At 42.2% G+C, this 15,086-nt stretch overlaps 1 protein-coding gene across 5 annotated transcripts in view; it reads right to left on the reverse strand.

Moving 5' to 3' along the window:
• Nucleotides 1-15,086, reverse strand: part of znf521 (zinc finger protein 521) — an 89,765-nt gene that overhangs the window by 73,046 nt on the left and 1,633 nt on the right. For 3 of the 5 annotated variants that reach the window (XM_069692036.1, XM_069692035.1, XM_069692032.1), the window contains exons 2-3: nt 8,854-8,910; nt 1,794-1,994 (exon numbers count right to left, since the gene is read on the reverse strand). Coding sequence is in view for 3 of the 5 variants with exons in the window: in XM_069692035.1 (XP_069548136.1) it covers nt 1,794-1,994; nt 8,854-8,910 (258 nt within the window). In the remaining 2 variants the exon portion in view is untranslated. The remainder of the gene's footprint in view (nt 1-1,793; nt 1,995-8,853; nt 8,911-15,086) is intronic. The other 2 variants (XM_069692037.1, XM_069692033.1) reach the window with 1 other exon arrangement.

The raw sequence follows: 15,086 nt of genomic DNA on the forward strand, positions 1-15,086 counted from the left end.
ACATTCAAAGTACTTAGTATGCCATCTAGAAGTTTCTTTTCTCCCACTGTGTTTGAATACTAATAGAGTGTTTCTGCACAATCACAATACCCTAATGGCAATTAGATTCTTTTGTTTGGTTTCCACAGGGGCTCTTATCCAAACTGTGTTTTTTTTTTTCCATCATTGAGCAATTAAGAGTTATTTGTCCGTAAGATTGACATTTATAAAAAAAAAAAAACAGGCTTAATTATAAAAAAAATATGGCTGAGTCGGTCATGACGGCACTAAAATGCTGCTGAACATAAACGATCTGCCCTCGGATCAAATGCTTCACTTTTATAACATGACTATTTCCTGGATATTACACAACCAAATTAGCACAATGAAAAGAGAAATTTAATTCAAGTGGTGTTGGAGCACGTCGCCATATGTCTTAAATAATGTCCAGGTTCCCCAAACGGACTGTCCACACGTCTGCATTGGCTTGATGGAATTGGGTGTTACATTGAAAAAAGGGTAACAGGAGGTTCTGCACTTAGTTTCCCTCAAACCAATGAATGCTTTTGTTGGATGACAGTCAGCCAAAGTGAACAGTACATTGATTTTCACACCTTTAGTTAACTGAGTGACACTTTTTTTGAATTTGAACACACATGAGCGCACCCGAGGCACACATACATGTAAGCACACATCTGTACATACAAAGGCACTCCGACAATGAACATGCATGCATTTCTGTTTCAATTAATACCAGCAAAAGCTTTGCAGAATGCATGCTCATATACACCCGTACTGCACACACACACAAACAAACACAGGACTGGATTCCTGGGGCTGTCTTACAGTTAATGGAAAATCTTTGTAAAACCCGTGAGATATCGAACCTATAATTTGTGGTTTGCTGAATGTGGGTTGCAAAATATGAAATCAAACTGTTCTTGAATGTAAACAGAAGAAACATTAAACCAGTGCTCTTTTGAACATCTCTTACATTTTCTTTGAACTCATAAACTGCAGCTTCTATACTACATCACAAACAGGATTAATACATTTTAGTTTACATTCTGTTTGTGAAGATGGGAAGAGCTGAGGTCTGTGCGCAAACACTGGTAAATGTGTGTCAGATGGTGTTTCTCAATACAGGCCCATCAGGACATGTAAAGGAGGACAGCAAGTCCAGGAGAAGCACATGGAAACCTTCAGTTCACATCATTAGTTCTGTATGCCACCTTGTCAGGGTATTTATAGTCCTATTCATCCATCAACAGGTCAATGACACAGTCTGCCAATGGCATCCTTCTCTTTCAGTCCCACTAGGTATTACTACTGCGGCTAGCTAGCACTGGGACCAGCCGAGGGACTTTCCTGGAGCAAGGATCTGTTTCCAGTTGGTGGTTTGGTTACTGTGGGATCTAGAAGCTGCATGTTACTCACACTGACCATTAGTGTAATGTTAGAATTAGTATAGTGCTGTATAAAATGATACACTGAAACAGACAAGGACACAATGCCCATGCTATCAATACACATTATGTTATCTATATTTAAGGACAAATGGAGGCCTGTTGGTATGTCACACCTGTAGGTGTTGATGTACAGCACATATAAATAATGTTCTATGTGTGTGAGAGCTGTGTTTTTGGATATCTACCAAGGAAACTGGTAGTCTGGTGTTGTGCTCCCCTTGGTGCAGTGTACTAACACACATAGTGTGGCATATTCTCTGTTGAAGGCATAGTGCGAGAGTGGGAGTGGGAGAAGAGCTGAGTGGCAGAGTGGAGGGGAGGCTCGGTGGGCTGAACGTTGTTTACCTGTCAGCTGGCATTGATTAATCTTGTGTTCGGTGAGATCGCTCAGCGACTCGAACACCTGCCGGCAGCTGTCGCAGCTGTGCAGTGCAGGCTCCTCGTCGTCCTCCTCTCCCTCCTCTCCTTCCTCTGGAGAGAGCAGCCTCTTCCTCAGACGCCCGGTCTCACCATCCTCCGCCGCCCTCTCGAGGGTGGACTCTGGATCTGCCGAGCCACAGGAAATGACAGCACCACATAGTCAGAGGGGTGACCCACACACTGAGGCACTACAGCTTCCTCTGGGTGACAATAAACTGGATTTCTAGACTCTGGATTTAATAAAAACAATAATAAAAGCTGTAATAAAAATGCAGGTTCAATTTGGGCCTCTGTAACTCAACCACTCATGCCATAACAGAACTGTTGGGCAGGTGAGAGGGAGAGATATACAGGTGGTACAATGCTCACACACAAATCTAACACACACACACCTCTGTTATTAGAAATGGTTTTACGTTGTGTTTGCCCTGCTTCTCCCAAGCAAAACTTCAGTATATGAAAGTAGACTGATGGGAATATGTGTAGTTAATAAATCCTGGATTGCAGTTTTGGCTGGACCAAAGAAATATGAAATTCTGCCAGCAAGTGCTGAATTGCATCAGTCAGCATCCATCAAAGGAGACGGACCTTGCCATATTATCCAGACATCTAGACCAGAACTGTGGATGTATGGAGTGTAGCACAGTAAGACACACAAAATTGAGATTGGTGTGTGTTAGGCTGTCGTCACGACACACTTCCCTAAATTATTCAGCCTTGCTCGCAGGCAGCCGCGGGTCGCGCACATCAATATTCTTCAATCCATCTGCAGTTTTGTCTCTTGTTGGCTTTGTGCTGCCGCAGTGCCAGGGGTGGGCGTCTGACTACCTTGAACCTGGACTAGGAGCCATCTTTCAAATTGCCAGTGTAATTTGAAGTTCTTCACGTGGTGTTAAAATATTCGGACAGGAAATCAAACCTTGTGTCACTCAATCGCAGCGTACCGTAAATGTCTTCATTCAGAAGCACACCAAAGCAAATGCAGCTTGGAACAGCTTTCTTAGAAATAGGCGGAGTGGCCTGCAGGACTCTTTCTCCCCCACTGTGACCATTACACTTAACAATAAGACTGATTAAAAAGCCATACTTAAAATCAAACAATCAGGTCACCCTGGTAAGGCTTCGTGGGAGAGAAGAGCCTTTACACTTCACTGGCAGCCATTTTAAGCCCCACTGATGCAAGTGTTCTTCAGCTTGTCCGGAAACTCAGGAGGGGAACATTGGGAGAAAGCTGTTTTTTTTCACCAAGCACACAGTTAAAAGAGCTAAAGGACGAGGAGTGTGTGGCACCGGTGTGTGTGCCGGAGTGGATGTACATATATTGGGTGTGTATACACCGGGGCAGCCATTTTAAGTCCTTCTTCTGTAGGGTGCTCTTTAACTGTGAAATTCCTTGAGGAAAGGCGGTCCAGAACTCATCAAGGCCACCCAGGATTTTTCCTTTCCCCCACTTGCGGCAAGTATTGATGTAACATCACACCCTCCATTGTCCTTCCCTCTTGGCGACTGAGGCTCTCGGAACATGCCCTCTAAAAATATCAGCACTGTGGTCCCCAGTGGGACCATGCAGAACAGAACAGAAGGTGTTTCAAGAAAATGAAAATCCCAACCCAATCCTCACAGATGCAGGCCTTTCTTGCTCTGGGGGAAACACTTCTGACTGAGGCCAAAAGCCACACAATATAGACTTATGATTCATCCACACACACAGACACAGAATTCACAATATGCACCTAAATGTGAACACTTCATGTGGGCCTGTGGAGGAGGTTAAGACTTTGATTTGATATTTTTCCAAAGGCCTTCATAAATCATACATTTCTCAAATATTATATGTTTGTCCTGTCACAGAAAACAACTGATGGCTACATTTAAGCATTTTATGATTTGTCAGAAATAAAATTACATTTCTCAAGGAAGAATGCTGATGTAGTTAGTTCTCATTTTCATATTATTTTAGAGGTAAGAGATCAACTACAAGAAAAAAGAATTCAGAGAACCAGGGAAATTTATAAAACCCAAAGAGCTTCATCCATGTGTGAGTGTATTTTTCACTCCCTCGTTTTCTCTTGTTCCAGGTGACAAGTTTCAGCTCCAACTTCCAGTGAATCCAAGCTAGGTCAGCATGCTCGGTCAAGCTGAGTGACCTGCAGAGCACCACTGTGATGCGACGCTGGAAGTGCAAACTGCTACATGTTTGGGGGGGTGGGGGTGGGGGGGCAGTTTGGAAAGTGTGTGTGTGTGTGTGTGTGTGTGTGTGTGTGTGTGTGTGTGTGTGTGTGTGTGTGTGTGTGTGTGTGTGTGCCGGGAGGGGGGGGGGGGGCATTAGGTTTGACACTGCAAGGTCACGTCCAACCCTGGGATTAAAGAGCCACATCAATACTGAGGTTCCTGCGCCTCTGGGCCTCATACAGTAATCCATCAGATCAGGACATCCTCTTCTACCAGTCTCTACAGGCTGGACAGCAGATCAATACCAGCATGCTTGGAATGACTGACAATCACATGTAGAATATTGGGAGAAGATGTGCAACTTCTTGAGAATTTTTCATGAGGCCTGCCGCCCTTTTTAATTTTCATAATCATCTTAATATTGGTATAGGTAAGGACAAGAGAGAAGCTCCATTGACCGCTGATCCATATTCTGATAAGGGCAGCTCAAAGTAAGATGATCATAGCTGTGACTGAGAAATTATTCATGGGGGATATAATGAAGATCGTACTGAAAGATTTCTAAGGATGAATTTTCAATCTTGATGGTACTAAAAGCCCATTAATACTGCCCTGATAAAATGTGAGGATCTGAATGGTGATTGACATCTTTAGAGCCATGTAATATCTGTCTGAGTCCAAATCCATCCATCATACACACACTTATGGTCTCTTATGGTGCCTAGTGACATTTATCATGCCTACAACTTTCATCTTGTGAGTTGAAGACTCTCCTGGACCCCCCACCCTTATATTATTGAATATTTCTGCTCTTAAATATTTATAACCTTTTAATTGATATTCTCTTCTCTGCTCCATTAGCCCCACCAGGGACCCATGGTCCCTAGCAGGGAAGCCTACACTCACCCCCAACTGTCTGGCCCACACGCTGAGACAGGTGGAGATGCTGACCACAGGGAGAGAGGAAGGGCATGAACACACAAGAACAGAAGGAAATAATATGAAGCGATGAGTCCGGCCAAACTGCAAAGCCTGAACTCAACAGAATTGTAATCTAAAAAGTTAACTCTCACCGTGAACCCTGCCTTGAACCTCACAGGAGATTTTATTTCTAACTTGAGCTAAAAGATTAAATAAAATATTGAATGCCGACAACAAGAAAAAGAGACGTGGAGAAGTTGTTATGGGTACTAAGCAAATTTAAAAATGAACATAGTAAAGGATACGAGTGTTTAAAATGAAATTGAGCTGAAACATACTGAGCACAAAAAGTATAAAATCACTGAGGGCGAAGTTCTTGCTTTAGATACAGTATGTGAAGCTCCATCAGGGTTTAGCCCGATGGAGCTTTCTTTGTGCACTGAAAAGAACTTGGTGTTGAAAACATCATTACCAGCACACCCATCTCCTCATTTCCCCATAATTTTCCAGAGATTCTGATCTTATGATGCCCCCTCCCTGGCAACCCACCCTACAACCAACCACCCCCAAGTTCAAATTAAGAATTTATTTTAACCAGCGAGCAGCTTCTGTCGACACGTGTCGGCAGGCCTGATCAAAGGTGAGCACGCTCCTTTATCAGAGTGAGGGAGGCTGTCAGAAATAGGAGGACATTAAGATTGAATAACCTTCACACGCTTGCCGGCACCTCATTATTTAAAAATCTAAAACTTTTGCCGAGCACCCACCATATATAGGTCACACTACATTCTAATGCCACATGTGCCTCCAAGTGTATCCTCCTCTGTGTGGATGGGATTTGGGGCTCTCCACTTAAACCGTCACATCCACTGATCCCCCATCATTAAAGAATGTCATGATCCGACGACGAGGCTGTGAGCTTGACACTTGCCAGATTGTTAACGATCGTCAGGAATTTACGTGTGTGTGTGTGTGTGTGTGTGTGTGTGTGTGTGTGTGTGTGTGTGTGGGGAGGGGGCTGTGTTCATATGGTCTGCGCATGCAATTTGTCTCCCTCAATTCCTCCAGATTCATATTAAGGGCTAATTACTGTTATAATCTGATGCATTTCAAATCTGAAAGTAGATTAGCAGAGGTGTTGGTCAAAAGCCATTTCTCTTATAGCACTAAACACATTACAAGCTCAAAGCGATGCACTGACGGAACATGTTTCCCACCTTGTTACATATTAGAAATATACATGCAGTATATTTATGAAAATTTTATGATGCATGCTGAGATAAAGATAAGAGTAGCACAGAGAGAGAAAAGGTGCCAAACAATTACAGGAGGAGCAAGAACAAACAACGACGACAACACAGAGAACACTGCATGAAGGAGGCAGCACATATAATCACAGGTATACAGGCGGCATCATCCACCATTAAAATCTCTGCACTGAAAAAAGATATGAGCACACAAAGAAGAGTGGAAATCAAAGCGACTGAATGAGAAACAACATTTGAACATGGCAAATGCTATTTCTCTTCCTCGCCCTGTCTTACTCGCGCTCTCACAGGGAGTGATAATATTGAACGGAGCGCCTTGCTATGCCATTAGTGCAGTAAAACATCAAAGGAAATGAATAATAGAGAATATGATTTTCTGAAGTGGTAGAGTGAAAGAGTCCTTTCCTCTTCCTGCTGTAGTGAGCCCTGCAGTACATTGATCTGTGGGCAGCCTCAACCCCAGCAAGAGTTCGGCGTCTCAGACGCCGCACCATTACACTACACTACGCTACAGCACCTAGCCACCCAGACACCCCTTCAGATCTCTGTAACTCTTCTATTTGCCTCAGTCCACTCCACTTTGACAGAGCTGACTAACTCATCCCCCCCCCAAAAAAAACAACTTCAATCTGACATAGCCAAGAGCAAAAAAAGAAAGGGATGTATATATAAAAAAGAAGAAAAGCACTGAGCATGTGGTTATAATTACACACAGGCAGCGCAGTGGTAAAGCCAAGCAGCAGATCTTAAGCCTGTTCCAGACTCTCTGGGTAAAAAAGCGCACTGCCTCATTAAATCTCAGATATCACACTGTTCCTGCCCCTCTATACTATGCATAACACTGTCTATCTTTTAGAGGGCCTCTTTTGTTAGCATTTCTCCTTTGCCTCCGCCACATATCAAACATGAATGAGAAACAGGATGCAGGGCCTGCAGAATGCTTGCAGAGTCACAGAAGAGCACAACTGGGGGTCTACTTATGAGGCTGATCTTGACACCATGTCTGATTAAGTCTTTAGCTTGTCAGAAGTCTAATGGCTATTGTAGCCCCGTCCGTCAAAGTGGCAAATGCATGAATGTCAGGTAAGCTTTTCCACTGCTTTTCAATTTGACGTTATAAGGATTTGTTTGGGCAGTGGTTTAACCATAAGGACAAATTACGGCTGCTACGATGAGGACCTGGTGACAAACAAGTCCCGGAGAAACCTTTTTAAAGTTGGAGGTGACACCTTAGCAGGGGAAATCTTGCAGCATCTTAAAAGTTTACTGCTACAAACCACGGTTTTCTCATTGACCATTCGTTGAGCCGCATCATGAGAGGGGGTTAAAAAATAAATCAGTCAGACGAAGTCAAATGAGGAAAGTGAGAAATTAATTTGTGCGCCCTCCTGATTTCTCCACAGGCAGACATCGATCATGTGGCGGCTGTCTCCCCTCACTCTGGAGATAGAGGTGGTGGAGGGATGGGGAGAGGGGAGATTCGTGTGTCTGAGGGGGTCGTTGTAATCAGGCACACTCATTAGCTCTGCTTTGGCTCTGGATGACAGGAGGTCTCCGAGGCAAGTCTGCCTCTTTTGCCCAGTCCTTCATCCCTTGTGCAGGGGTTGGAGGGGCTAAGGAGGAAGTTTCTTTTCACATAACCACCCACCAATGCCTATCAATAAACATTAACACAGCAGCAGATAAATATTGTTCTGCTTTTTTTTCCCGAGGATAAACAAAAATGTAACAAAAAAGTTTATAGGAATTTCTGATCAAAAGTAAAGGATTAATCAGAAACACAAAGGAGAGATGGCTGAAAACACCAAATGTCAGAAACTACACTTTCCGGGCAGCAACATATCTGAGGCTTTGACCTGCTTCTGTCTAAATACGGTGCTGTTCAAGAAGCACACTTAACCTTAAATACCTGCTAGATACCCAGGCAGAGCTTTGCAGAAATCACAAACATAAAAAATAATAATGCTGTACTAATAAGCAGGATCTATTGTAATGGTGCGCTCAGCTCAGGAGCACTCAAAAAGCTACGGGTAAATGCTGGACTAATGTGGCAGCCTAGGAGTACCCAGGGTCCCCAGCCTGCTGGGCAAAACCATCCATATCGGGTTTAAAATAACCACGCCTGAGACTTAACCTTTACCAGAGACAAATGAAATGAAAATATACAGTGTGGTGCGTCAGGAGCAGGCTTCATTCATAGGGGGCTTTCTGCTAGCCTGACCTGAATTACCGCTCTGTTCCTGGAGGGCCACTGTGAATGGCACGCATGGAGACAGGACACATTCATCTGCGTAGCTCTATTCTACATCATACAGAGGGTTGGGAAACAAAGAGTGTGAAAAAAACAAAAAATGGCAAGAACACACAGAAGCACAAGGACAGCTATAAGCACACCTGCATGCATGCACGCAAACACACAAACAAAGAAAAGGAGCACACCGCTCTGCCCTTCTCTTATAAAAACACGGGCAGTTTACAGTATGGAAACCTCAAAAACAGGAAACACATATTTTATATCATTCTGGTCCCCACAAAGATTTTACAGACAGACACACACACATACATACACAGACACATGATCCACTTTCCAGCCGAAAATGATGAAATATGAAATGGAGCATTACCGCTTGGAATGGCAGTCTGCCCAGGACTGTGCTGGTCCTCTGTCACATTGTCTTCTACTGCCAGAAAAAAAGAGAAGGGGGAGAAACAGAGGGAGAGAAACAGTTAACAGTGAAAAACAAGTTCGACACATTGAGATTTCCTTCTTTTTCATTATTTACTATTGAGATTTTCTATATGGAAACTCCAGGAGATTTCAGCAGCTTTCGACAGCTCAACCTGTGGTTTGGGAATCCACACAAGCCTTTCATATGTATGAGGTTTGGCAACAAGGCAAACAGCCACCCACGTAAATAACATATTGGACTGGGTAATGACGTGATGAATAATGAACGTCTCCCATGAAACATCCTCCCAACATCAACAGTGACCACCTTGATGACTACATTAGTAAGAAGGTTGTACACTGCCTTGGTTAGCTAAATTAGACGAATATCAAAAAGAAGATTTGTAGATTCCAGTATAAATATGAATCTTCCTGAAGCTGACTGTGATCCAAACTTAAATGCAAAACTTGCAGTAATATATATATATATATATATATATATATATTCACTCTATGCGTCATAACAACCAAAGTGTTTTTGCTCTTTAAAAGAGACGGTGACAAAATAGTGACGGCTTGATCGGCACTCAGATCTTCTCATTAGGCGAATGGCAACTAAACCACTTTTGACTTTTTGACAACAGCACTGGCATTGAAAAATATGACTTGTGTTTAGTAAAAAAGGTAGGAACCTTTTACATTGAAGCCTTTTCTGGTGAGACTTTCTTGTGGCATGTCAAGTACAAGAAATGAAATGGATTTTAACAGCGGGAAGAGAACAAAAGAGTCTCCCACCTGTTCCATGTGAAATGAGGGTCTCACTGAGGACTTCTTACGCCTCTGCGTTCCACCCCTGCAGTTGAAATGCATTCTCCATTATGTCTTTTCTTTCTAGCCTTTCATTTTCCTGGGCAAAGAGGAAGGGGGAGTCTGACAGGACCTCCCAGTAGGGGAGTGTGGCAGTGACTGCCAAAGCAGAAACTGGCGCACTTTTAAAATCGCACAAAATATCCTGTACTTTGCATAATTAAGGCAGGATCCTATGGTGGCAGAAGCCTTTTCCTCAGGGGAGCGCGAGTCAGTGTCAAGCGGGGTGTCAAACCTCAGTGAAAAATGAAGAGGAAAGTGTTGAGCTGTTTCTTATGAAGACCGCAAACGACGGAGCAACTAAGTTTCGTTGTCGGGCCGAGTCCAGCCAAAAACGGAACTCCTGAGCAACTCCAATGAGAAGCTTTTATTCAAAATAACCTTGCAAAGAAATGCCAATATTAAGGCAAACACAGGAATGTCTCTGATTGGAAATCTTTCCCTTCGTAACAATTATAATTGATGTAGATAAAAAAAAAAAAAATATGCTAAACAAACGGTCATGGGTCTGGCAATTAATTAGCTAAATCAATTAAAAGTGATGGAATAGACATAGTTGGACACCATGGAAGTGTATCCCTCAGTCCCCAAAGAGGACTGTATCAGCCAACAGAGAAACCTTGTCCTGTTAAAGGAGGCCTTAGTGACTGACGCCCTGAGAGTTTAATGAGTTTCTCTAGCACTGTTGAGCGCCTTGCATCCAGGATCATTTAAATGGGCTAGGGATAGGGGGTCCTAATAAATCCCCCATGGTTCTATCAGAGATTGGTGGTGGGAGCTGGAGTTTTTGTTTTGATTACCGTCCCTGTTGGTGAGATGAAGCAGTTCAGGCAGAAAATTCTATTTTACAATGCCATAAGAACTTAAATATTACAGCAGTTTGCGATGATTCGTCACAACTGTGAACTTATTAAAAGTTTTGTCATTTAAACTAAACAACTTCCATCACAGTGCAAATTGTTTTTCTCATTTGCACCTGTCTGCTTGATAATTAATAGCTAGCTCGGAGCAATCATAGACGGTAAGCTGTCAAGTAAGGGCAAACTCCGATGATGTTTCATACTAGCTGGACATTTGATCAACAATCATAACAATACAAATATAAATAGCTGGGAAGTTTTAATTAATATACTCTAAAGCTCATGATCGCCCCATAATGACTTCAACAGAATACAACTCAGTCCACACTGTTGTAAAAGCATCACTGCTATCAGTTAATTAATGTTTGACAAGGTACAGTGTATCACTCAGTCGGTGACAAACTGTAATCATGCTGCTAGGTTTTGTTGGTACAATACCAAACACACATGGGACCATTTCAGCACAGCTCCTTTGATTTTCAAAACGCGGAGCAGGAAAAACATAATCCCACGACAAGTGGCACCGCATTAAAGGCCACTAATTAACACACTGGCCACACACAAGAATGAACACAGAGCAACTGTCATCATATTGTGAGTGACAATTCCCAAGACAGGATATTTACTTTTTGGGAATGAATTAATGTTCTACAGAAAGGGGAGCAAAATAAGAATGCAAAAACAAAACACGGACTAGAAAAAGAAAATACTGAATAAAAACTAAATTTAAAAAAAACAGACTGAGAGACACATGCACAGACTACGAGACATCACAACTGCAAAAACGAATGATTTAATAGACAATATTAAGCAAAAGATGACAAACTCACAGGAGCTTGGACCTTTCCTAATCCATCAAATTAATTCCTGCTGTGTAAGGATACAGAGTATAAGAGTGTGTGTGTGTGTGTGTGTGTGTCTATAAATACTGTGCATGTTTTTTGCTTTTAAATTTGAAACTGCCACAAATTTGCATGATGTTTGCATGTGTGTATTGGTATCTCGCAGCACTTCTGTCTTCAGACATTAAAAAAAAAAAGGCCCTGAGTGTGTTCCTGGATATGCGTGACTCATCTGCTTGGTTACAGCCAGCTTGGACGATACAGTGCCGAACACAATGGCTGTGTAATCCGCCCTGACTGACCGGGAAGGAGACGCTCGCCACAGGGACTACAACTCAATTTAGCTCGGGTCAAGAGGTCAACTCTCCTCAATTAGGGCTGGGAAGGGAGGGAGGAGGACACACACTGCACATGAATAACTTTCTTAATGAGCATTATTTGAACTGGTGATTGGTGTCATAAATAATTTGCAATAGAGGAGCATGTTAATCATGTTGCATAATATTTGTAATCCTTCATATACAGCCATGTAGCGTAAGCAAATCATATTCCTAAAAATATTAACTCCGCCAGTAGAAAAATTTAAATGTCATCAATCAATAATCTAATTATGCAGTTATTGCAAATTCAGCTTCCCGAAAATTATTAATGCTGTCCGTACAGGCACACAAGACAGATGCACACAACCCAGCCACGTATCATTTCATTTGCATCAGTGGTGCAAATCAGTCATTGTCTCTGAATCCGAACTCTTTCTCCATGTGGCAGACAATCCATGACAACAAGAGAGACACATGCCATGGAGTAAGAAGAGATATCGGCCAGCTCCCGCGACACCCAGTCCAACACACTGAGCCGCATGTCAAGAGCACTGACAGCCGTGCTAATGGGATTTTTCCAAGGCTCCATCATAATTTCCTTAATGATAATACTAACCATATTTTTGTGTCACATTAGAAAAGCGTTAATGGGTGTTATGCCACAGATCATTAATTGTGAACACGCTGCAATACTGCAGCTTCCTATAAAATAAGAATGATGCAACTGTTAATTTTTACGAGACAAAAAATAGGTTGGAAGATAGTGTCGTATGTTCCTGCATTTTAATTGTTGAAATACGACACATAGCCTGTATTTAAAATAAAGAGACAAATGCATTTTTGAGGCGTTAAAGCTGCAAACACACTTTGATTCACAGGCCTGTATTGACAAGGACTGAAAGGGGAGTGGTTATGCATCACAAACGCTCGAGCTTCTTTTCAACAAAACGAAAAGCTTTAAATTAGTATTAAACAAATAAATCGATTTTTTTTTTTTTTCTTGAAAGGTCAAATTTCAATAACAGCTTTATCCGCAGTTCCCTGACATGATGGGGGGGGAAAAAAAACTTAAAGTCTAATTTGTTTGTGTCTGAGCAGATTAATTTTAATGTAAGGCAGACTATTTTATAAACTTTATTTTCAATATGCACTTCACAGATTTCACAAATCGACGTGTTGTGTGAGGTGTATATGTTACAGTGTAAAATAATATTTTGTTTCATGTATAGCCAAGCAAATTGCTCCAGCATTTACTGCTGTGGCGACAAATTTCAGCTCCTTAAAAACATCAAATATTTAAGGTGTACATGACACAGCCCTGATTTCATGACAATCGCTATACAAAAAGTAAATGGCGCAGAAAATATATTAATATATTCAAATGTCAGCCCTGGAAACTTAGTCAGCCAATGAACACACCAGTACTAAGATTTGAGAATGTCATTTGTGCTCCAAATGAAAATATCAACCCAGTCTCACATTATTCAGGAAGTACTGTGGGACAGGCAACGTGGCAATCATCATGCAGGATTTGGAGTGAGATCCTCCTTTTCCTCGCTGCTCGCCACTGACTGAGGCAATGTGCTGACCCAAAGCCTCTGCACATCAAAACAAAATTACAATGTGCCTACAGTTGAGAAATGTAGAAGGCTCGGGATTGAGTAAATGTCAGTGGCTTGGGTGAAGTGTTTGCATATAAGCGAATGATGTATAGTCTCGTCCTGTGCCATTTATTCCCCCAAGCAATAACGTAGCCGGATCTGTCTCTCAGACTTAATTGAAACGGGACTTGTAATGTTGCCCTTTTCCTCGATGGGACCGAAAACATAACCTCTGACTCCCACAAGCAGCCAATACTGAGGAAGTGGGTGTGCGCTGGGGTACACAAGGGAAAAAGGAGTGCCAACTGTCACAGCATTATTTTCTCATCTCCTCTACATGCTTTCCACGTCTATACTATCCATACCAGTCCCTCAAATGCTGCACATGATGCCCGCTCCCCTCCATGTTCCAGCGGCACCTCTGTTTATTCTCCCCTCCGCAGAACAAAGTGTTCTTTCTGAGCATAAAAAAAATGGACCGTCCACATTGACCACGGCCGCAAGTGAGCAGAAGACAACCTATAAAAGTGAAACCTGAACTCTGGAACCCTGTTCTGCTCTTGAAAACTACACGGCATGCAGACACAGGCTTGCACATGCATGCAAGTGAAGGCGCACACAAAAATGTCGTGACACAAATTTAGAAATGCTACTTTTGTTTTCAAAAACATTAAAAAAAAAAAAAAAAAGGTCTACAAATAAAATGCTCATTTCCGACTTCTACAAACAATGGACAAGAATGCACTATCAAGGAACTATTTAAAAAAATGACAAGTAAAGTTATTATGGACATCTGTATATGTGTATCTCTGTCCTCAGGGAAAGAGATAGACAAAGAACAATAAATAACATCTGCCTGGCCTTCCTTGGGTCTGATCCAAAACAGGGAAATATCTATGACGTATCTGCATTTCTGCTCCGCTCGAGCAGTCGGAATGAAGACATTAAAGTCAGGATGTTTTGTGCGCCACGTTTTTCCAATTTAAATTTTAGTGACAATAACAAAACAAACAATATCATCACTGTACACATATATGTACACAAATCTTAACAGATGTTTTTTTCTGAATTCACACACACACACACACACACACACACACACACACACACACACACACACACACACACACACACACACACACACACACACACACACACACACACACTTGTGGCATGTAGCCATGCTGGCAGGAGACAATTATATATAAGTGATATGTCTTCTGAGAATAGAAATTGTCACACCAACTGACAAAAAACAGACAATGCCAATCTGGTTTGAAAAAAAAAAAAGGTAATCTATGTATAGAGCTGTTTACTTTGAATAGAGCACCGCAAGTCTGGAAACAGAATGTGACAATTTTAAGATGAGCATGCACTCACATTTCCCCCCTCTCCTGGGTATTGATTTAAAATGGTGGCTGCATGAATGTACTACCGCAGACCATGTAATCTTCCTTTGAGATGAAGACTTCCGAGAACGAAAGGGGAGAGAGAGAAAGGGGTCCACAGACCACAAGCTGGGAATGTGAAATTGTGGACAATTATTTGCTGAGCAAAATACAATGCCTGCCAGATGAACTGGAGCTCAACCTCCAAAACCCAGCAGCTCCCCCACTAAAATGCTACAGAGAAAAGTAATGTGTGATCGTGTGTGTGTGTGTGTGTGTGTGTGTGTGTGTGTGTGTGTGTGTGTGTGTGT

Source organism: Brachyistius frenatus, unplaced genomic scaffold (genome assembly GCF_029030835.1).
Source record: "Brachyistius frenatus isolate BFR_SWC_R1_liver_20210118 unplaced genomic scaffold, ASM2903083v1 Contig_12, whole genome shotgun sequence".
Classification (NCBI taxonomy): domain Eukaryota; kingdom Metazoa; phylum Chordata; class Actinopteri; family Embiotocidae; genus Brachyistius; species Brachyistius frenatus.